Source organism: Leptidea sinapis, chromosome 22, assembly GCF_905404315.1.
Source record: "Leptidea sinapis chromosome 22, ilLepSina1.1, whole genome shotgun sequence".
Taxonomy (NCBI): domain Eukaryota; kingdom Metazoa; phylum Arthropoda; class Insecta; order Lepidoptera; family Pieridae; genus Leptidea; species Leptidea sinapis.
Window position 1 is genome coordinate 3,135,692 of NC_066286.1, and position 26,285 is coordinate 3,161,976.

The 26,285-nt window shown below is 32.9% G+C and overlaps 1 protein-coding gene across 2 annotated transcripts in view; it reads right to left on the reverse strand.

The window, feature by feature from the left end:
* Positions 1-26,285, reverse strand: part of LOC126970975 (RNA-binding protein fusilli) — a 131,819-nt gene that overhangs the window by 68,758 nt on the left and 36,776 nt on the right. For both annotated transcript variants that reach the window (XM_050817135.1, XM_050817134.1), the window contains exon 2: positions 18,114-18,206. In XM_050817135.1, coding sequence (XP_050673092.1) covers positions 18,114-18,206 — 93 coding nt within the window. The remainder of the gene's footprint in view (positions 1-18,113; positions 18,207-26,285) is intronic.

Genomic DNA, 26,285 nt, shown 5'->3' on the forward strand with positions numbered 1-26,285 from the left:
AATCGAAAATGGTTTAGATTCACAATTAAACTACCTCCTAAATGGCTGGACTGATTTTGATGACTTTTTTGTTTGTTTCAGTGAATTTGAGATTGGTTTAGATTCTCAATTCCGCCCATATAATATAATTCTCCTGCTCATGTGTATGTTAGTGAACTGCTCCTAACGGCTGGACCGATTTTTCAAATTTAAAACATGTGTACAGGACAACGTCTGTTGGGTCCACTAGTACCTTATAAAAACCTATATAGGCGATTTAAAAAATGGCTGCCATGCAAAGAAATAAAAACTTTATGTGTGTGTTTCACGCGAATTTAAAAAGTTTCTTCTTTATCTTACCTTTGTCAATACAGAATTACATGACAGAGACAAGTTAATTTTAAAGTTGGAGTAAAAAGTAAGTTGAAGATATACCATAGAAACGAAAGCTATGTTTACCTGAGCTATACCGATGTTTTTATGGATGGAGAAAAACTCGAGAGGGTTGAGCGGTTCAGATATCTGGGTCACATTGTGACTGAGGAGCTCAAGAACGATGAAGACATTGGACGGGAGAGACGTGCTTTGTCTGTTAGGTGTAATATGCTGTCACGTCACTTTGCTAAGTGTACTGACCTAGTGAAGGTGACGCTGTTTAGAGCTTACTGTCTAAGCTTCTATACATGCCAACTTTGGACGAAGTACACCAGGCGTGCCATCAACAACATCAGGGTGCAATACAATGATGCGTGATGAATCAATCCTGATGAAGTTGCCTCGGTACTGTAGCGCGGCGGCCATGTTCGCCGAGGCCAGAGTAACAGATTTCTTTGCGATCATGAGATCGCGTATCGCAATATTCTGGAGCCAGGTTGCGAGAATCCAAGAATGAGATCCTGAGCACGCTCGCTAGGTGTCTGGATTGCTCAAATAAATATCATTGGCGTTCAGTTCACCAGGAGGCTAATAGGAAATAAAGAGACTTGAATACAGAATTTCTACTTTATTCATATATTATTGTCATTTTCACTGAGTGAATACCTTTTAATAAAGATATTATTATTATTATGATACAATTTTCTTTACAAAAATAACAAAACTGAGTCATGTTAAATTGTATTGGTGTACAATTAATTAATTTTCGTACAATTTTTATCAAGTTTGAATCATTAGCATGGCTCCATCTGTAAAAGTTAAGGATATTGTAGTAATTTTTTTCGCACTGTCTATAAAAAATGGAAATGTAAAGAAAAAAAGAATTTTCTTCTCATATTCTGTAGATATATAATTAGATTTATAAAAATATAAGCTTTATATAAACCGTAAAGAAACGGTTTCGATTATGCGCTATTTTGGCGATTTCTTAGGATACCAGCCTTAATACCCACAGAATGTAGCGCTGAGCAGGAAGGCACTTCAAAAACTACGTTTTTTACTAAATTATTTAAGAAGCAGACCGTATTATTATAAGACTGTTAAAATGCGAGCCGACTCGTTCTTGGCCGGTTTTTATTGTAAATAATATGGTCCTTATGTGACATGTTCGCCTTTCACAACTCTTTGCATGCCAAAACAAGTTGTACTTAAAATGAATCTCGAACATTACGACTTTCGTAACGAAATTGGGGCATCGCCCTCTGTTTCGGATCCTTTCATGAAAAACGTGGCTGTTACTAAACCAGTTTTGATTTTAATTAACTTATTTATAAGCTTTTTGAAGTCTTATAGGCAGAAGCTTAAATAATTTATGCGTCTAGATAGAGCCTCTTACTGCTAGACAACCGATGAAAACAGGCCAGGTTTATTACTTTAGCGTACGTGACAAGATACGTTTTACAATTTTATTGTCAATTTGTGTAAGTGCACGCAGCATTGCTCAAAATAGAGGCTAACTGTCAATCTTATTTTTTTTCCACGTTTTCACAGCTGTCACAGTCTATCTATGATCAGAAGGCAGAAGTGAGTAATAATTTACTTTAAAGTAGTCTTATCAAAATACCGGACCTTACCATGATCTTTGTGTTATCAAATGCCGCTATTACAAGAAAAAAAAACGTATGTATACATAACTAGTATCCCTTATCGATAAGGCAGCGTTCTTAAGAAACGTTTTTTCTCTGACTTACTTTAAAATCCGACTAAGTACCAGGAAAAAGTATTTCATTTTTCGGATAGGTCAATTATATATATCGTATGACACTCACATATTAAAAAGGCTTTCTATTGGTAACAGTTCTCAAAATCAGATCAGTTTTAGAGGTTGTACGGTGTAACCTCATCAATGTTACCTCTTTCTTGTTTTAGCATAAATTACAAATTTGTATTGTCCCTAAGTTGTATTTGTTCGCGAATACTGCAGCCAGCAATTTAAGAGTAAGCTGTGCGAGGAAAAATACTTTCTTGAATAACGTGTGGTGGTGCCAAACTCATCATGATACGGATTAGTATATTAATGAAATGTTCGGTGGTGAATTGGATATATGGTGGATGGATCATATTTTACCCATTCAATTTTCTACCCAGTTACAACAACTCTCGACCTGATACCGATGACGTCACATCGTCGCTTTGTTACGGTCTTTTTTTTTTATGTAATAGGAGGACAAACGAGCGTACGGGTCAGTAGTAGGGATTCGCCGGTTCTGGCTCACAGTAGTAGGGATTCGCCGGTTCTGGCTCCTCGATTCTGGCTCACTTGCTCGTGATGCCTACTAAAAAAAAAAAAAAGAAGTTTGGTGTCAAACTGGTGGTTTTGATGTATTTCCGAGCGATTGCGCTGATCCGTTTTTCGATATCTCTTATAGTTTCAAAGTTAGCATTTTAAATTAAACAGATCCATAATCATTAATAATCACTGGTCATTTAGCTAATGATTGGTGAGCGACTCAATGTCTAAATTTCCATGAACGTGATACAGGTAATTTACTAATTACCTCTATCACATTCGTTACTACGATTAAAAAGACAGTTTCTGTATTTATTATTTATTTTTAAAACATGATTTAAATAAAGTATATAATAAAACATCATTGCAGATTGTATCATTTTCAAAATATTTGATGAAATCATTCAAACTCTTCTTATTAAACTTAAAGTATAGATACATTATACAGTACTCGCCACACACTGCGGTATATTCATTCTGTACTCTTGCAGTATTGTAGTTATACATTCTGCAATTCCTTTGTAAAAACATCAGCTGGAATCCCTGAGGTGGACGACCATATGAATCGAAGTATTGTCCAATACCCTGCTCATCAATGTGTATTGCAACCCAGTGAGTGCCTGGCTTATTATCACTATCTAAATTGCTGACAATATAACAGGGCGTTACAACATATATCGGCAATCGGTTTGCCGCGTAAACATTATTTTTAATACTGGGATCGATTTTGTTCAAATAATTCTGTATCTCGATTGTATTCATATTAGTTGAGAACAGGGTCTTGTCAGTTGCGAGGATTGAATAGTTATGTGGATCATAATAACATAAGCACTCAATAAATAAGGCTTTAATGTATCTTATTCATGTATTTAAAACTTATATGGTTACAATAAAACAAAATATCATTACAAGCGATTCAAATATAAATCTATGAACATTTGATGAAATTATATTTTCATCAATTTTATTATAATATAAAAGCTGATTGAAAACGAACTTTGTACCTACATACTTACGTAGTCATTAGTACAATCTGGAAATGTTGACTCCATTAAACTATCAATAATTGAACTTATCATTTAAGTGCCATTATGTTTCACCACAATATTTAAAAACCAGTACTAATCATAAACAAATTTACTTTTACGATATTTTAGTATAAAATGCTAGAACTGTTCAGAAAAATAATCATTGAAGTGGCGTATTCAGTCAAATTATTATATATTTTGTGTGTTGTGTAATTGTTGAGTGATTTGCTGCAATGGAGGTAAGTTTTATCTATTATTCACTTTGAAATTAAAAAGTAATATCATTTGTTATATTAAGATATGTATGTATAATACTATTCTAAAGCAGTCTTATTGTTGTTGTAGAATGCATTCAACCCAACAATGGAAGAAACTACATATAAAACATTTTACTATCCATTATCTGAAGATAGTCAGGATTCATTAAAAGTTCCTCAACTTAAATCCTTGAAGAGGGCCAGCTCAAATGAAAATATAGATGCATTATTCGAAGTGAAAAAAACAAAACAAAAGAAAATATCATCATCAATATCCAGAGCACATGAGAATGGAAGTATTTACATTACAACTAATGCAGATGACGGAAGAAATGCATCACATTTGGTTAAAATAGAAATCTATGATCTCAATAAAATAAAAAACACGCCTGCACAAGAACAATGGAAATACGCTGATTATAGATTAAAATATTATACAATCGACAATAATGAAAGTTATAAGGACATAAAAAAGATTTTATACAATGTTACGAAGAAAATTTTAGAAACAGAAAATTATAAGAAATATAATTTTAACAATAAGTAGGTAGCTATGAAGAAATACATAAATATTAGTTCAGTTTAGTTATTAGTTTATTTATTCTCTTATACAAATAATATTATTATATTCTCATCATTTGGAAAATTAAACATAACGATATGGAACTCTGCTTTGTATGTAATGAGGTTGAAAAAATGATCAAGTGAGTTATTTTCTTTGTAAATTATTTAGTATTATATTATTGATGAAATGTGGCTAATATCATTCACTTATGTTGTAGTCAACCTGTTCTACAAAGTGGAGGAGGTTTTAAGAGAAGAAGTGCAGTATTACAAGGCAGTGAAGACAATGATACAAGTACAAAGAGAGGAAGACAAGGGGAACCATCCACATCATCGGGGCTCACCAGTGTGAACGATGAAATGGTGAACTGTTCTTTATGTCAAATCTTAATACGGAAAAGATATTATGCAAATCATCTTAGAAGTAACCTCCATAAGAATAACGTAATGCAATTACATAGTACTTTAAAAAATGTCACAGTACACGAATCGGCTTTTGGTAATAGAATTATCTCATATAAAATAAAGAGTAAATCCAACCAATTACAAACATTCGAAACACCAGAAATGTTTTTGAATTCTATTAAAAATGAAATTATTTCACTATTTGAGGAATCTGTTCGATTGCTTACAATTTTTAAAGTTAATTTTATTCTGCACGCTAATTTTGTTCAAGAAACAAAAAATATTTCTAATGAATTTGAATTTCAAACATGTAGTTATACTGTAATGCAGGGTGAGGATTTAAATTTTTTCTTTTCGTCCTTATGTGATATGTTGATGACTAAAATTAGCACATTTGAGAAAAAAGATAGTGGTTGGAGTCTTAAGAAAATAAATGCATTAGACATGAATATAAACAAATTCAATCCATTACGTGGAAAATCATATATTGAATTACCTAAAGAAATCAAATTAAAAAAAAGTGTTATAAATGTACAAAACTCGGATGATTTATGCTTTAAATGGGCTTTGCTTTCTGCATTATATCCAGTTACTAAGAACTCTCAGAGAGTTTCATCTTACAGTAAATATTCAAATAAATTAAATTTTGACGGAGTTACGTTTCCTGTTAAAATGACAGATATACAGAAAGTAGAAAGGTTAAATAATTTAAGTGTAAATGTTTTTGGTCTTGAATACAATTGTAAAAAGAAAGTACATGAATTAGTTGGTCCATTGTATTTAACAAAATCACGGAAAATTGTTCATATCAATTTATTATTTATTTCGCACGGAACAATTAATCATTTTTGCTACATTAAAAACCTATCGCGTTTAGTAAGTGGTCAAATTTCAAACCATGAACATGCAATCTACATCTGTGACGGTTGTCTTTTACACTTCTCAACAAATGATAAGTTATCAGCTCATCAATTGAATGATTGTTGTCATATTAAAGTGGAATTGCCTAATACAGAAAAAACTTTAAAAGATTGGTTTGAACAACCAATTTCAAACAATGTCTTAAAATTTGATAAATTTAATAAGATGTTACAAATACCCTTTGTTATATACGCGGATTTTGAAGCTTTCCTTAATCCAATTCAGACATGCTTTAACGATCCATCAAAACCTTATACAACTAATGTTCACAAACACGAAGTTTATAGTTTTGGGTACTATATTAAATGTTCATATGATGATAGTTTATCAAAATATGAAACATATAGTGGTCCTCATTGTACTCATGTCTTTATGAATCAGTTGTATAAAGATTTAGAAGTGATTTGCACAAAAAATTATTTTGTCATAAGTCCAAAACCTTTGACTTCCAATGATAATGAAATTATTTCACAATGTAAAGACTGCTTTATATGTCAATCTAATTTAAATGGTGAATGTGCATTATACTTTGACTCGCATACAGGAAATTTTAGAGGAGTTGCACACGAAGTATGTAAGACAAAGTTTAGAATCCCCTATCACATTCCAGTTTTTTTACACAATCTTAGTCAATATGACTCTCATTTTATTGTTCATGCATTAAATTCTATTGAAGGGGAAATTGATATTATTCCACAAACGAAAGAAAAGTACATTTCTTTCACAAAAACGATAAAATTAAATAATCATAAAATTCAATTGAGATTCGTTGATTCGTTTAAATTTTTACCTTGTAGTTTAGACAAACTTGTTCAAAATTTGAAGGAAGAACAATTTCAAACATTAAAATATAATTTTCCAAATAATAATGATTTTTTACGTCTTAGAAAAAAAGGAATTTATCCATATGAATTTATGTCATCACATGATTCCTTAAAACTTTCAGCACTCCCTAGTCGCGATAAATTTTACAATACATTAACCGACACACATATTTCCGATGAAGATTATGAACATGCCAAGGATGTTTGGCAACACTTTCATTGTCAAAATATGTCAGATTATTCTGATTTATATCTTAAAACCGATGTTTTACTTTTAACAGATGTGTTTGAAAATTTCCGAGCCTTATGTTTGCAAACATATGGTCTAGATCCAGCTCATTATTATACAGCACCTGGGTTAAGTTGGGATGCTATGTTAAAATGCACAAAAATTAAATTAGAATTACTTCAAGACTTTGAACAAATAGCTTTTATTAGATCGGGCATTCGAGGAGGTGTATCTCAATGTAGCAATCGTTATGCCAAAGCTAATAACAAATATATGCGAGAATATGATAAAGACACACCAAACTCATTTTTAGCTTATCTTGATGCTAATAACCTTTACGGATGGGCCATGTCTCAATTCCTTCCTACAGGAGGTTTTGAGTGGGTAGATGTCACAACTAATTTTGATGTCCCTGATGATTATGAATATGGTTTTATTTTGGAAGTAGATCTAGAATATCCTATTGAACTGCATGATTTACATTCTGACCTACCCTTATGTCCCGAGAATATATGTATTGGTAATACAAAAGACATAAAATTAGTTCCAAACCTTCGTAATAAAATTAAATATGTGATTCACTACAGAAATTTAAAGCAATGTCTGACAATGGGTTTAAAATTACAAAAAATTCATAGAATTTTAAAATTCAAACAATGCGCATGGTTACAATATTATATAGATTTAAATACAAGCATGCGTAAACTAGCCACATCTGATTTCGAAAAAGATTTTTATAAATTAATGAATAACTCAGTGTTTGGAAAAACAATGGAAAATATCGAAAAAAGAGTAAATGTAAAATTATTGAGTCATTGGGAAAATCAGGGTAAAATTCTAGGCGCACAAGATTTAATTGCTAAGCCAGAATTCCATAGTTTATCTATTTTTAATGAAAATTTGGTTGCAGTTCAATTACGAAAGACGAAATTGTTCCATAATAAACCGATTTATTTGGGATTTTGTATATTGGATATTTCTAAAACTCTAATGTACGACTTTCACTATAACTATATGTTTAAAAAGTTTCAAAACAAATTAAAATTATTGTACACAGATACTGATAGTTTAATATATCAAATTTTTACAGATGATTTTTACAGAGATATAAAACCTGATTTACATTTGCGTTTCGATACCTCTGACTATACAGAAAAAAATATATTTGGCTATCCAAAACTCAATAAAAAGAAGTTAGGCTACTTTAAAGATGAAAACAATGGTAACATATTTAATGAATTTGTAGGACTTAGATCTAAAATGTATGCATTAGATGTTGAGGGAAAATTCACAGCTAAAGCTAAGGGGGTTAATAAAAGTGTTACTAAGAATATGAAAATGGAAAATTATAAGACTTGCTTATTTGAAAATAAGAACGAATATTGTTCAATGCTTAGATTTAAGTCAATAAAGCATAATATTTTTACTCAAAGAATAAATAAATCTAGTCTGTCATTTAATGATACCAAACGGTACATTTTACCAAATAATATTGATACCTTAGCTTGGGGTCATCATAAAATAGAATAAATATTATATTAAATTTTAAGAATAAATTATTATAGTTTTAAAAAACCAAATGAGAGATTATTGTATTTAGATGTATAAGTTGCGGAGTAAAACATGATGTACTGTATATTGTTTCAATTATAGATTTTTCTGTTTAAATAAATGGTGGTTTAATAACAGATTGTTTCATTACTATACTAAACCTTAACACACATAGACGTAGTAGATAATGCATCATTTCAATCATCCATTCACTGCAATAGTTGCTGGTCCAAGTGGATGTGGAAAATCAGTTTTCGTAAATAATTTTATAAAATTTTTGAATGATATCTGTGATGCAAATTTTACCCAAATCACCTGGTGCTTTGATGAAATGCAGCCTTTATATAATCTCAACCACATTAATTATCTTCAAGGTTTACCTGATTTATCTATGTTTGACGGAAAAAATCCTCAACTTGTAATAATTGATGACCTGATGAGGGAATCAGATGGTCGTATTGTTGATATATTCACGAAAGGAAGTCATCATAGAAACTTAAGTGTGTTTTATTTATCTCAAAATTTGTTTCATCAAGGTAAAGGACAAAGAGATATATCACTCAACTCAAGTTATATAATATATTTCAAAAATCCTCGAGATAAAACCCAAATTCGATACTTATCTCGTCAAGTATTCCCTGAAAATCCGAAATATTTGGAAGATTCTTACAGAGATGCTACCAATGAAGCTCATGGTTATTTAATGATTGATTTGAAACAAGAAACAAATGAATTGTGTCGCGTTAAGACAAAGATATTTCCATCCGATGGATATTGCACTGTTTATGTACCCACAAAAGGGTTTAAATATGGTAAGAATCAAGAAATTTCGATCATTTATAAATGATGCATAGACGTTTAAAGACGCATAAAGATTTGTTAATTGCTCTACATAAACTGAAGCCAAAATATCAAAAAGCTTTATTAAAATCATGTAATAAAACAGAAATAAATTACATTTGTGAATGTATTCATAACGTACTGCGGGGTAACGTTGAATTGGCCGAGAAAGAAAAATCTAAATTAAAGAAATATAAAAATATTCTTCGAAAATTGGTAAGAAAAGGTACGAATAAAATTAGAAAAAATATAATTGTACAAAAAGGAGGTTCATTTCTACCGATAATATTGGGTTCTATTCTAAGTGAGTTGATTAATTCATTTATTTAAGAAAATGGATAATGCTAAAAAAATGTTACTTATTGAACCATCATTATTGGAGAAGTTAAAACAACACAAAGAAAATGATACGCCAAGATCTCGATTAGATACTGATATGCAAAATATCTTAAGCAGTGATATAGAAGATCGAAAGAAATGTATTTTATATTTGCAAACCCTTCAAAGATATCTAAACTTCGTCAAAGAGGATCGACAACCATACCACATACCACTTATAAATGATAATGATTCATATATTGGTTTTAATCAAGGTCATAATGAAATCGATACTGATTATATAAATCATGATGTGAATAAAATAAATGTAGTTCCTTCTCAAACATCAGTGGAGGTTAACAAAAATATTGGGGAAATATACACGAGCTCTGAAATACTGAAACTAATACCGAAAACATATGCTAAAAAAGGTGAACTTTTACTAAATTTGATTTCCTTGAATAAAAATAAAATAAGCTGGGATGAATCTGGTACCGTGATTATAGATAATGAAAAAATACCTGGGAGTAATATTGTGGACTTGGTGAGTGATACCTTGAGAGCTCTTCAGAAAAGTGAACCTATAGGTTGGGAAAAATTCGCAACAACTTTAAAGGAAATAAAAGTACCACTCACTTATATCGGGAACCCAAAGCGAGTGGATTTTATAAACCATTTGCAATTAAAAGAGGTTGAATCTAAATCAGTACCTGACGAGGAATTTTCTACACCAACAAGTAATAAGTACACAGGGAAACTAAAAAAAAGATCGGACTGGGAAAAATGGACCCCATATTAGAAATAAATAAAATTTATTATGATGCATCACATCCTGCTGGCTACAGCACTATTGATAAATTGTCAAAAGCAATGAAGGGTAAAATGGACAGAAATAGTGTCTTAAAGTGGTTACAATCACAAGAAACATATACTTTACATAAACCTGTTCAAAGAAAATTTTCTCGTAACAGATATATTTTGTCTAATATTAATGAGTTATGGCAGGCCGATTTAAGTGATATGAGATCTTATTCTGAATATAATGATGGTTTCAAATACATACTTTGTGTTATTGATGTCTTTAGTAAATATGCGTATGTTCGAGCAATGAAAAAGAAAAACTCTGAAACAGTTAAGGAATGCTTTGAAAGTATTTTTGCTGAAGCTAATACTACACCTACACATATACAGTCTGACAAAGGAACTGAATTTGTTTCCAAATATGTACAAAAATATTTTAAATTAAAAAACATAAATTATTATACAACCAATAATCCAGATATTAAAGCAAGTATTGTCGAAAGATTTCAGAGAACTCTTAAAACGAAAATGTGGCGCTATTTTACACACAAAAATACTCATAAATACATTGATGTTTTACAAGATCTAGTGCATTCATATAATCATAGTTTTCATTCTAGTATAAAAATGTGTCCATGTGATGTTAATAATACAAATATAATGAGTGTATGGCAAAATTTATATGATAGAGAAAGTAAGATAAAAACATCAATTAGTATGGTGAATCCAAGAATTCACGTTGGAGATTATGTTAGAATAACAAAACATAAACATATTTTCCAAAAAGGATATGAATCAAATTGGAGTGACGAAATATTCATCGTATCTACCATAATACACCGATCTCCGTTTGTAGTATTTACTTTAAAGGATTTAGAAGGCGAAGAGATAGTTGGTACTTTTTATGAAAAAGAGTTACAAAAAATCATATTCGACCCCACTACTAAATACAAAATAGATAAAATAATACGCTCTCGATATACCGGTAACAGAAAAGAATTGTTGGTGAAGTGGAGAGGTTATCCAAATAAATTTAATAGCTGGATATTAGCTTCTACTTTGAAAAAAATATGAATAAAGATAGTTTTTATTTAACTTTACTAAGCAATAGTTCTATGGATTATTTTCCTGATAATACAACAACATTATTTTCTACGAAACTGCCAAAACCAACAATACTAGAAGGTGAATGGAGGGTTGGAGTAGTAGAATTTCAGTACCCATGCACTATGTTCACCGTTCAAGAACATGAAAACATTATTTATATAACAAAGTTGATGAAAGTACCCGATGAAAGTAAACCGTCATATGTTTATTACAAGACACATATTCCAGCCACAAATTACGATAACATAAATCATATTTTGATGGCACTGAATAACACTCGAGAAAAAATTAAATTTAAATGCGATGAGGTTTCAAGGATTGTAGTTGCTACGATAACGGATGAATCCATAAAATCTGTAACTCTATCACCTAAATTATGTCTTCAACTAGGGTTCGAACCAAACAGGAACCTCGTTGAAAAAAATTTTGGAAAGTGTCCAGCTAATTTGCATTTGGGTTTACCGTCTCAATTATTTGTTTATTGTGACATAGTGGAGCCTCAAATCGTTGGAGATGTTATGACACCCCTTTTACGAATAATACCATTGGATCCCTCAAAATACATATATGGAGCGTACAAAATGCACGTTTTCTCTCCTCCCCATTACCTACCTGTGATGCGTAGAGAATTTGATACAATTGAAATAGATATAAGAACAAGCACCGGTCAAAAGATACCATTCCAATTTGGAACAGTGTGCATTAAACTCCACTTTCAAAAATTATAATGTACGGCAAACGTGATAATATTTCATGTCCATATGAACACTATTATACTCACCAGGCCGGATCGGGTATCGGAGTTATTTATAAAGGAGCACCGTATCAAAGAGGTCATGGAATCGGAAGTTTTCTTGGGGGGCTGTTTAGATCTATTTTACCACTACTGTCTAGTGGTGTTCGAACTATTGGTAAAGAAGCATTAAGTACCGGTGTAGGTATATTATCAGATATGGTTAATGCACGCCCCATGGAAGATTCAATAAAAACTCGTCTAAAAGAAGTCAGCTCAAATTTGAAACGAAAAGCTGATGCTAAAATAGATAATATCAACATGTTTGGATCTGGGTATATAACAAAACGAAAACGTCGTTCTGCGATCATTCCATCATTGACTGCGAAAGCGAAAGCTATTAAGAAATTAAAATTGAATCAAAAACAAATCAAAGATATATTTACTGATTAAATATGTCATTTTTACATAGTCAGTCTTGTGAATGCATTAAGTCCGAATTGGATTTATTTGCATTACCATCAACTCAAACTAGCATTGAAAGTGGACTATGGATTCATTATAAGCCCATTTCATCACTTGCTGATGATGGACCAATAGAATTTCAAGTACCTGGGGCAGGTGATGACTATGTGGATTTATCCCATACTTTACTCCATATAAAAGCTAAAGTTTTGAATCAAGATTATACAAAACTGACAGTACCGACAGTTGTGGCCCCAGTTAATAATTGGTTACATACACTTTTCAGTCAACTTGATGTATATTTAAATCAAAAACTTGTATCGCCACCGAATAATACATATGCATATCGAGCTTATATTGAAACTCTATTGAATTATGCACCTGCTGCAAAAGAATCTCATCTCACTTGTGGTCTATGGTATGAAGATACAGCTGGAAAAATGGATGCAACTGATGAACAAAATAAAGGATTTATTAGAAGACAAGAATTGGCTAGTGAAAGCAAAGAAATAGAAATGATAGGACATTTACATGGAGATTTATTCAACCAAGAAAAATTTTTGATTAATGGCGTTGACATGTGCGTAAAGTTAGTTCGTTCTAGAGAAAATTTCAATCTCATGGCTTCATCAACTGACCATAAATTTAAAGTGTCTATTACAGATGCAACTCTTATTATTCGAAGAGCACGAATCAACCCAACTGTGCTACTTGCACATCAAAAAGTTTTATCATCTACCACAGCAAAATATCCAATCACGCGAGCAGAAGTCAAAGTTTTAACTATACCATCAGGCATTCAGGGGAAAACCCTTGATAACATATTCCTTGGTCAAATACCCAAAAGGTGTATAGTCGGTTTTGTAAATAATGCATCCTTTAATGGTAGTCTCACAAAAAACCCATTCAATTTCGAAAATTATGATATTAATACATTTTGTTTATACATAGATGGACAACAGATACCTTCAAAAGCCTTACAGCCATCGTTTGACAATAATATTTTTACTACGGTCTATCATACGTTATTCTCAGGAACAGGTATACATTTCCTAAATGAAGGCAATGGAGTATCAAGAGAGCAATATGCCAAAGGGTTTTGCTTGCTAGCCTTCGACTTAACACCCGATTTATCAGCAAATTCTTCAAGTCATTGGAATCTTATAAAACATGGTAGTGTAAGATTAGAAGTTCGTTTTGAATCAGCTCTTACACAAACAATTAACTGTATTGTTTATGCGGGAATTCGATAATGTTATTGAAATTGATAAAAATCGTAATATTTCTGTAGATTACAGCAGTTAGAATATAATAATTAATGTTTGAATCGTTTGTATCCTTGTGTATTTTTTATGTTGATTAAATACTAGATTACCTTATAAATTTATATAATAAAAATATGTATATAAAATGATATTTTGTTTTATTATGGTGAAACATAATGGCACTTAAATGATAAGTTCAATTATTGATAGTTTAATGGAGTCAACATTTCCAGATTGTACTAATGACTACGTAAGTATGTAGGTACAAAGTTCGTTTTCAATCAGCTTTTATATTATAATAAAATTGATGAAAATATAATTTCATCAAATGTTCATAGATTTATATTTGAATCGCTTGTAATGATATTTTGTTTTATTGTAACCATATAAGTTTTAAATACATGAATAAGATACATTAAAGCCTTATTTATTGAGTGCTTATGTTATTATGATCCACATAACTATTCAATCCTCGCAACTGACAAGACCCTGTTCTCAACTAATATGAATACAATCGAGATACAGAATTATTTGAACAAAATCGATCCCAGTATTAAAAATAATGTTTACGCGGCAAACCGATTGCCGATATATGTTGTAACGCCCTGTTATATTGTCAGCAATTTAGATAGTGATAATAAGCCAGGCACTCACTGGGTTGCAATACACATTGATGAGCAGGGTATTGGACAATACTTCGATTCATATGGTCGTCCACCTCAGGGATTCCAGCTGATGTTTTTACAAAGGAATTGCAGAATGTATAACTACAATACTGCAAGAGTACAGAATGAATATACCGCAGTGTGTGGCGAGTACTGTATAATGTATCTATACTTTAAGTTTAATAAGAAGAGTTTGAATGATTTCATCAAATATTTTGAAAATGATACAATCTGCAATGATGTTTTATTATATACTTTATTTAAATCATGTTTTAAAAATAAATAATAAATACAGAAACTGTCTTTTTAATCGTAGTAACGAATGTGATAGAGGTAATTAGTAAATTACCTGTATCACGTTCATGGAAATTTAGACATTGAGTCGCTCACCAATCATTAGCTAAATGACCAGTGATTATTAATGATTATGGATCTGTTTAATTTAAAATGCTAACTTTGAAACTATAAGAGATATCGAAAAACGGATCAGCGCAATCGCTCGGAAATACATCAAAACCCCCAGTTTGACACCAAACTTCTTTTTTTTTTTTTTAGTAGGCATCACGAGCAAGTGAGCCAGAATCGAGGAGCCAGAACCGGCGAATCCCTACTACTGTGAGCCAGAACCGGCGAATCCCTACTACTCGGGTCACCTGGTGTTAAGTGATCACCGCCGCCCACATTCTCTTGCAACACCAGAGGCATCACAAGAGCGTTGCCGGCCTTTAAGGAAGGTGTACGCGCTTTTTATGAAGGTACCCATGTCGTATCGTCCCGGAAACACCACACAAGGAAGCTCATTCCACAGCTTTGTAGTACGAGGGAGAAAGCTCCTTGAAAACCGCACTGTGGAGGGCCGCCACACATCCAGATGGTAGGGATGATATCCTAACTTGTGGCGTGTCGTGCGAAGGTGGAGTTCGGTGGCAGGAATCAGGTTAAACAGCTCTTCGGAACACTCCCCGTGATAAATGCAAGGTGTAAAAAACAAAGCATCACTAGGATATTATTATTGATAAATAAACTACGATTTATTTTTTCAGTGTTATAAATTGATGAAACGGTGTTGTGTTGTCATGCTGATTAGTATTATTATGATGAAAATATTAACGTAAGAATCTGGATTAAGTAAAAAAAGGCTTTTTTTCTGCCAGTAGTATTATAGCGACACAGAAGAACAGTAACTACAGAAGTATTAGCAACAAAAGTCAAACAGTAACAATGAAAACTTCAAGAACAGTGATAGTACGAAAATGTCGCGACATGTATCTTACGATAGTGAAACTGCAAACCGTACTGACGCAAGAGGACGAGAGCGAAGGGGTGAAATGAGGACTGGACGGGGCTTCACGTTCCTGCGAACTCCAGACATAATGTGGCCGTGTAGTAGAAAATGCAGAAATACTCGCATCTGTACGCAACGGTAAATAATCAAGCCGATCGGAGATGACTTGATCGTCCATGATTCGAGCCGCTCTTCATTGTATGCGGTCAAATGGAAGAAGCTGCTACCGGGGAGCGTCCGCCCGGAGGTGAGAATCATCCACATACATAGTACAGACGATAGCTTGAGGTGAATTACTGTGCCAACTTCTGAACAGTAATAATTACGTAATATTCTTGGAAAAAATAAAAATATTATGCAAACGAATGACTTCCACCTTTAGCCCCAATGACTGAGCAACTACCGCAATTAACATAATGTACATTAATTGTTGTTATTACAATACATCTTGAACCTAGGACCCCGACTATACTTGTTTATCTATTATTAGTTATCATGCACAGTGCTTTAAGGACTTTAAGGTTACGTAAAACCTGTCCTGTTTTATTAATAAACGCGATGTAATGTTACTCCAAGATTAAAATTAATTCTCTCTGTCATGTAATTATGTAGGGCAAAGGTAAGATAAAGACAAAAAGTTTTAAACTTGGAGTAACTTTACACTGTGTTTATTAATAAGGTATAGTGCGTGCCTGTCGCACGCCGATGTCTGTATTGATAAAATAACAAAAACAGATTCATTTAGATGTCTTGTAACATATTATATTTTTTTTTGGGTATCGAGTGTTTTGTTAATTGGAGGTTAAATCGGTTAATAAAATAAATTTCTTGGCATTACTCTTGATTCGCAATTACATGGGACTCAAGCATTGTTTAATAGACTCAGTTCTATATCGATGCCATTTTTGTGTTGCAGACGAGGGCTATTCACGCTTTTTATAACTTAGATCATAGAGAAAAATTAGAAGATATTAACACATTTACATTTATTGTGTAAATACTGTAAATGTACGCACCTACGAAGTTATACTTCTTTGGCGTAACAAAACAAAAATCCTTAAAAAATATTCCTCGTGCTAATTCACGTTTGTAGATAGAACAAAATTTTAGTAAAGAACGTATTAAAACATTTGAAAAAAATATTTAGTACATTTAGTCTGAAGTATCATACAAATGGTCTAGTTTACCAGCTAACGTCAGGGTGTCAAATTGACGTGACGGTGTGCGCGCGCATCGATAAAAGTCACTCTGAGAATTGTTCCCTAATGCGCCACAAGAGGTATAACTTCAAAAATATTGGCACATTAACATATTGAGTGGACACTGTGTAACCATTGTGTGGGAACCAGAAATATACATTAACTTATTATACATAATACCCGCTTAAGTTGCGTTAGCTTATTTATTGGTCGATGAACGAACAGGATCAAATAGAATTATCGTTATGGCCTGAATTTACTTTGAACACCATAGCTTCAATCTAGTTGTATAGCCGAGAGGTCCCGGGTTCGAATCCAGGTAGGTGCAAGCATTTATATCATGAATATGGATGTTTGTTCCCGAGTCATGGATGGTAAATGTATTTATGTATGTTTATATGAATTTATGTATATCTAAGTAAGTATATTGTATTAAATATAATATCATTGTCTTGTAACCCATAACACAGGCTATATATGCTTAACTTGGGGCAAGATAATTTGTGTAAAAAGTGTGTCAATATTATTATTATAGTTGTAACCGTTTTTCTCAAAATTAATATATAACTGGCAGTACTAAAACAATTAAATACAATAGTGTATGATATAATACGACGAATTTTTAAATAAAAATTTATATCAAGTGGTTGTTAATTTTTTAAATCATAAATTATTATTCATTAATAATTATTTTAATCTTTACATAACACTCGTACGCCCTATGCCAAAATTTAAGGACGCTTCTTTTACTTAGTCGCAGAAGTGAGGGATACACTTAAAAAAACATAGGTCAGATTTTAGAAAGAGCGATATCTCAAGTCAAATTCCAAATATGCAATTATTATGGTTGAGCAGGTTAGCAACTGTAAGGTAGCTCCTGTAGATGGAACCACAACCTGAGAGTTGAACATAACATCAAGATTTACGGTTTATGCGGCATTCAGACGATTGGCTAAGATGATAAAGCGCTGAGCACTTGTAAATTTACAGTTTAAAAAGCAAAACGCCTTACCTGTTGTACTATAATATCTAGAGGCTGCCCCGTTTGTAACTCTTCTGAAGGTCTTCGTGTGGGTCTAACAGCGTACTCTCTTCGGCCTATTATCTGTAACAAGATAAGTTATTTTATATATCTACTACTCATTCCCACTAAACATATCAAAGTCAAGGTCAAAAAAATATATTATGAGTTATTTAGTGCAAGTCAGGATGAAGTACAAAAGTTTTAATAGCATTCAAATGAGTATAACAATATTCATTAACAAAATTTAGAACATTAATTCCAACTATCTTTATAATTCAAATAATCTTTCATATTATACAGGCCTTAGATGTTAATTTATTTTTTACTAATTTATTTTTATGATTTGGGAGTTTATTATAAGATATAACACAATCCACTTTAAGAGATTTATCAATTTTACGCAGCCTAGTACATGGAATTGCGAGTTTATGTTAGTTTCGAGTATGGACATTATGTACATCACTATTCTTTTTAAATTGGCTAATATGTTTATGAGCGTATAGGAGGTTCTCGTATATGTACTTGCAGTGTACTGTCATAATATTAATTTTCTAAACTTTTCTCTCAATGAATCCCTTGAACGCATTTTATAAACTGGTCGAGTATTGACATTATGTACATCACTATTCTTTTTAAATTGGCTACTAGGATTATGAGCGTATAGGAGGTTCTCGTATATGTACTGACAGTGTACTGTCATAATATTAATTTCACTAAACTTTTCTCTCAATGAATCCCTTGAACGCATTTTATAGACTGCTCGAATTGCACCAGCACAAATATTGTTGTTGTAAATATCTGCAGCCCTACCCCACAATATAATTCCGTAAGATAAGACACTATGAAAGTAGCTGAAATATACAAGTCTAGCCGTTTCAACATCTGTCAGCTGCCTAATTTTTTTATCGCAAATACTGCAGAGCTAAGTCGATTACATGAGCACCCCATTGTAGCTTAAAGTCTATTGTAATAACTAGGAATGTTGTGTACATCAAGTTTGTCATTATTAACTTTTATAGGTGTTGTTAGGTGCTTTATATTAAGAAGTGTAAACCTAATACATTTTGTTTTCCTTTCGCTTAAAAGTAAGTTATTAACATTAAACAAATTTACTACTTCAGCTACTTTTTTGCTGGCGTTTTATTTTAAATGACAACGATATATCATCAGCAAACAGTATAATATCATGTTTATTTTGAATAAGATATGGTAAATCATTGACGTAAACCAGGAACAAAAAAGGATCCAAGATTGAGCCCTGTGGTACACCCATTGATATGATAGAGCCAGTTGATCTTTTTCCATTAATGTCTACTCTATGAATTCTATTACACAAATACGATTTTATTTAATTCAGAGAAACATCTCTAACCAATACCAATACTACCATAGTGGTAATTTTTTTTCAATAAAGTTTCATGATGGACGCCTTGGATAAATCACAAAACACTCCCGATGAATCCTCCCAAGCATTCAAAATATTTCTTATTAACTCGATACTAGCATCTGTGGTTGAAAGACCTTGAGTAAAACCATATTGTTTACTAGGCATGAGGTTATTACTGTAAAAATCGTTAATTAATCGCAATAAGATAATTTTTGGAAAATATTGCTAAAGGTTGGTAGGACTGATATGGGTCTAAAATTGGTGGAGTCAGCTTTATCTCCCGACTTAAATAGAGGAGTGATCTTGTTTTGTTTCATTAGGTTTGGAAATATACCGCAATCTACACACTTATTAAAAATTAAAGCTAAGTCTGTGGCTACAATTTCTATTACAGATTTCACTACGTTAACAGATATTCTCCAGAAATATTTAGTTTTCTTAACGCTAATTATTCTAAACGTTTTAATAATCTCTATGCGATCAACATGCTTAAAATTAATGGTTGTATTGATTTTAAGCATGTGATTGTAAAGATGCCTTTTTTCTGTAGCAGTTTCATTGCAGATATAGGTGAGGAATTTAGATATTTTGTCATGGAGACCGGTATATCAGCAAAAAACTTTTCAAATGCATTTGCATTCATTTCAGAATCTGTTTTTATGTTTCTGTTACCAATATACTGAACTCATTATTTCTCTTATTTGTTTTACCGATCTCCTCATTTATAATTTTTCAAGTTGTTACATATTTTGCTACATACTCTGTCTCTTTGTAGGTATGTACCTAATAATAATAATAATTAGCATCACAACACAACACCTTTACATCAATCTATACCTAACACTGAAAAAATAAATCATTATTTTTGATTTTTTTTTTAAATAAAATCCTAGTGGTGCTCGTTTTGCACACCGTATCAAAGCGACGATGTGACGTCATCAACATCAGGCCGAGAGATAGTGTAACCGGGTAGTAAATGTGTAATTCCCACTTTGATTTGGGGACGGGCTGCCAATTTATTGACGTCAACAACGAGCCTCTGACGTCACGCAGGCGTGTATATGACAAGGTTTCGTCCTTGTGGTAGGTACCTACGCTTACGCGTAATAAGCAAAATGTTAAAAAAGGTTTGATCATTTCAAAAACAAAGACAACTACCAACGTCTATCAGTGCAAGGTCAGTAAATAGGATACAGGTTTGGTTGGTCTCACAGGCGTGATCTTTTCAGAATAATTGAAAAAGAAGGCTTAAGTGTAGTAGATGTTAATGATTCATGGCTCCTGTCCGGTTCTGCGCAGGCCACCTTTAATTGTATAATATTATATAAATTAGACTAAGTTGCTATATGATTAAAAAAATGGGCTGTGAGTTTCTTATCAGTTCTTCTCCCCATGTCAAAGCCCCTTTTACGAACTAATGTAGCTTCATGATGTTTACCAATTAGTGTAGTTGCAATATGTAATGTTATTGTCACTTCCAATGGTAAACAAAATATAATACTCTATTATTGTACTTCTTTTTTTTTTATGGAATAGGAGGACATATGAGCGTACGGGTCACCTGTTGTTAAGTGATCACCGCCGCCCACAATCTCTTGCAACACCAGAGGAAACACAGGAGTGTTGCCGGCCTTTAAGGAAGGTGTACGCGCTTTTTTTGAAGGTACCCATGTCGTATCGTCCCGGAAACACCGCACAAGGAAGCTCATTCCACAGCTTTGTAGTACGTGGTAGAAAGCTCCTTGAAAACCGCACTTTGGAGGACCGCCACACATCCAGATGGTGAGGGTGATCTCCTAACTTGAGGCGTGTCGTGCGAAGGCTTCAAAAGATTTTTAAAGGCTTTTTGGCATCAGGTTGTTGTTGCTCGCCCTTATCAGGTAAATATTTATGTTCATGAATAACTTCGATAATCGCATGCTGAGTAGTTAACTAACAACTAACGATACATTGACATTAAGGCTAGCACACACGGCAGTTTTACCACCGCTATAATCCACGGACCATCTTCACACATTTTCCATATTACATCACCGAGTTCTGCGGGAAAAGTGCACGATTAAAATTTGCTATCCATGCTAGCTTTGATCTGATTATTTTTTTTGCACACCGCACACCGCAGCTATAGGTAAGGTACCTAATATAGTTATTAGTTCACGAGACCAGCCCATGTGTTTCCAATTTCAACCCGTGACGTACGAATGACATTCGAGCACCCGCGCATGCGCAAGCGCTTACCAATCACAGAGCACGTAAATAAACATGGCCGCCCTATACTAATCGACATTATACAGAGATTATAAACATCCTCGATAGTTCGAAGAATTCGGGGCTTTAGCGTAAAATGTAGGTACGATTACTCTTAAAACATTCAAACTTGAAATATGTGTCTTGAAGTAGAATTAAAAATTAGTTTTTGAAAAACTACTTAATTTGGTTAAAAGTTATATAACAAATGATTGTCGGTTAAGGAAGATAAAGTTGAAAAGGCGAGAATGGGGGAAATACGAACAAAACAGACTCTAATAAGGAATAATTTACATTTTCTTTTTATTAAATATTTCGTATTTAAAACGCTTTTAACTAACACAATTCATATATTGGATGCAGCACCATACAAACTAATCTGTTTTCTATATTATAGCCATTGTAAGATACCCTATCAATTGAAAAGAGTTCTTCTCACGAGCTCTGTTTCCAAACATAATATGGTAGATTCAATAATTTAAAAGGAATATTTATAGTGGCGATTCAAAAGCGTTTAATAAAAGCCTAATTGAATAAAGTTTATTTGACTTTGACTTTGTGTAGTTTGTAGAAAATAGCATTTGTTGTTAAAACAAATTGACAGCTAGAAGCTTAACATAAAATTTATAAATGGAGTTAAGTAATATAATAATGATCGATGTTTTAAATCAATAGGTAAGTAGTTAATTTTAATTTAACTGTGAACTTTAAAAACCCAATATGATAGCTAGCACTAAGCTACGGTAGCTCTTTGTCCTTTAGTAGATATTTATTTATACATGGCTGCTCCATTCATTTCAATATTTTTATCTACATAAAATATTAAACTTAGTGTTTGATGATATCCATAATCCATTAATTCAGTCATGAATACAAAATTTTTCGACGCAACCCAATTTAAACAGCGCTCAAATTGTACATTTGAGTAAATCATCTACTCTGTAATAATATCGCCATTATTTTGCGATTAAATCGCGCTTGTCGGCCGTGTAAAAAATAATAATTTTTCCGTTGTCTAACGTTGCCTCATTTCGGCATTTTTCTACATTGTATGTAAACGTAGGTCGCGACACGTATTGCGCATGCGTCGGTCAAATGTCACTAGCAACTAACAATTCACAATAGCGGGAGCCTGGCAGCCATTTTGTTTTCATGAAACTTTGACAATTTGTATCTATTAGCCATTTGAATAGATATTATCCGTAAGCTACCTGCGAAATCTTTCGCGTAAAATTTAGAATCAAATAACTACTTCAATTTTAATGTTTGCAGTGGCAGTTGAGATTAAAATAGCAATAAAATGTTCTTGGAACTTGGTAGGTAAACAAAGTTAATTTTGCGCAAAAATAAACAACAAAAACTAAAGAATTTCATTGTATAAGTACATTTTATATTCTACATATAGGAGTTGTACCTACATAGACGTATTATATGAGTTAGTGACCCATAAGCATGCAACGAAGAGTATGTACTTCGTGTGATATATATTTGTGTGGGTGTAGTGAGACCGACATCAGTACTATGTATTATCTTACTATACATATAAATTACGTGACTCGTTGTTTGTCCGCGATGGACTCCTAAACTAAAGAACGGATTTAAATGGGGATTACTTCATGCAGTGCAGTTTAGCCCAACTTGAGAGATAGGACACTTTTTGTTTCGATTTAGGACCCATAATTATTTTTATTTCCAATATTTCTTTTGTATGGTCATATTTTCTGTGAGAGAATTTAGTGACTCACGGTTTGACAGTTCCACTATGAAACAATTTCATTATAACAAGAGGGAGCATTTTTTACGAAATAATTCTTGATGTTTTGATTACCTATTGGCAAATTCCTATAAAACATTTTATTTTATATTTATCTACAGAACAACGTCTGTCGGATCAGCTAGTATGTATAGTATGCAGAGTCTTAACATGGGATTTGTTGATGGTGAAAATTGAAAGCAAAACATACACTCACGGGAAACTGCTAACAAGTATCAAAATTAGACTTATCGTCTAGGAAGAAGAAGCAGGAAAGGAAAAAATAAATATGTCTCTGATAGAGTATTTAGTTACTAAAGTCTTAAACCTTGCAACGTTTGGGCTTGTGACAAAAGTGGAAGAGAAAGATACCAGCGGACCTTTGCACAGGATGATCGCTACATTACGGGTACCACAACGGCGTCTTTTTTGCCCGTGAAGCAATTATGTATAAGCGTTACTGTGTTTTGGTCTGAAGTGAGCGGGAGCTAGTGAAATTACTGGGCAGATTAGACAATATCTTATGTCTCAAGGGGACGAGCGCAGTTGTAGTGCCACACAGAATTTTTGGGTTTTTAAGGAATCCTGAGCGGCAATTACCATCAGCTGAACGTAATGCTCATCTCGTCCCTTATTGTCATAAAAAAAACTTTATTGAAGTAGAACCACACATGCCATTCACTGCCAACTATGATACTACCTACCTATATCGTTTAGTTTTGCAATTAACATTGCAAAGTTAACAATTAAATGACTCACCTTTAAACTATCTAGCATGCGATATTTATGGATCAGTCCATAATATTTTCATTAACATATAGCAATTTCCCTTAAAACGAGTCCAATTATATAAACTCGAGGAATGTGAAACATGTGCAATTCTAATGTAGTAGGTGCAATAGGTTCAATACTCAATTTGCATCTCTATAGTACTCGAAAGGGGAGAAAATTAGTTGGCTCACTGTTATTCTAACTGAGAGGGTTTAAATCTAAATCCTTGCTGTCATGCACCTTTGGCGGCGCCGGGCGCTCGACCTGCGAGACCTATGAGAACTCTTGAAGTGACAATCCGCGGCCTACGCCCCAACCCGCGATCTCCACGACCTCGGTCACGAGGGCCCGATGTATGTAGTATATATATATTATGTCTGATTATAAAAGATTTCCATGACAATAACTCTTTCTGGATTTTCAACGGAACAACAAAATGGAGAAAAAGTAAGTAATACCTAAAATTTTCTTTAGTGTCAGAGTTTATCGAGTTATCATCTCCTGAGGATGCCTCGTTTAGAGGTGAAACACGTGTCGAATTGTTTAAAGACAAATATTGTCGGATTAACACTAAACTCAAAACATTTGGATAAGTGTATATGCCTCAATTAACATTTTGAAAAATTTAAATGCGGTGTTTGATCGTTGAACACGGGGAAGGTATGCTGTAGGTTAACCTGCGACCTGCTCTCAGGGTTACTTGCAGCATCTACTGGCGAAATTAGTAAGAATTAACAAACGAAAATATATTGAAATCATTAATTTTTTTTTTCAGTAGCAAAAAGTAAATTGTCGTTATATTCAACGGGCACAAAAACAGTCCATAAAGACAGGGGACATCATGAGGCCTTCCTGAATAAGTATTAATGTTCAGAATCAAGGAAGATGCAGATGAAGATCGATGGTAAACAATTTACTGCAGCGTTACATGCCTTCTCTTTCGAGAGATGATGAGAAGAATGAAGAAGATTTACTAAGGTTTTGGACAGGCGTTATAACGGCTTCAGTGTTATATAATGGAGATGCATTAGGGTCACATATTAGAAAGTTGTTGATGTAACTCAAAGAGATTATAAACGATAGTCCTATTAAAGATACAGCTTGAAAAAGAGACGTCGCCTCTAGTGTCTTTAATAACAAAGTGTGATGTGTGGCGGTCCTCCACAGTGCGGTTTTCAAGGAGCTTTCTTCCTCGTACTACAAAGCTGTGAAATGAGTCTCCTTCAAAAAAAGCGCGTACACCTTCCTTAAAGGCCGGCAACGCTCTTGTGATTCCTCTGGTGTTGCAAGAGATTGTGGGCGGCGGTGATCACTTAACACCAGGTGACCTGTACGCTCGTTTGCCCTGCTATTCCATAAAAAAAAGTGAAGATTCGCAAAAAAAATTGATGCCAATCTGGACCAGCCATATCATTCCAAAAGATTCTCAATTCGATCGGTTTTTTTTATGTTTTACTTATTACATACAAATAATAGTATTTTATTAATATTAAAGGTAAAGGTTTGCATAAGAGGTGTATTAAATTCAATTTTTAGTTAAGTATCAAAACTTTTCAGTTTTTGAAATCGGTATTTTTAAACGTAGTTTTTTTTAATACAATATTTTTAGCATCAAATTGAACTGCTCGTTGGTAAGTTCCTAGTTTCATAGAAAGTAATCTAAAATATATTTCCGCGCACTTAATGACAGGTAATGGTTACATTTTACCTTCCTCTTTTGCAGTTATACTTGTTGAGGCAAACGCTTGACGACTATCTGACTCAGATAGTCGTCAACTTTAGTCAGTCGTAGATTTGCTTTTCGAATATTATAAGTGTTTTCTTAAACAACCGATACATTATCTTTTGAGTATTGGCTTTGTGTTACTTTTTTTATCTATCTGAAACTTGTCTGAGTCAAAGCCTTTATAAAATTAATTTAAAAAAAGTGAAATTAGAATGGCCGTATTTTTATTATTTATCTGGAAATATTCAAGTTTATTACAATGAAATAGATCCTTTC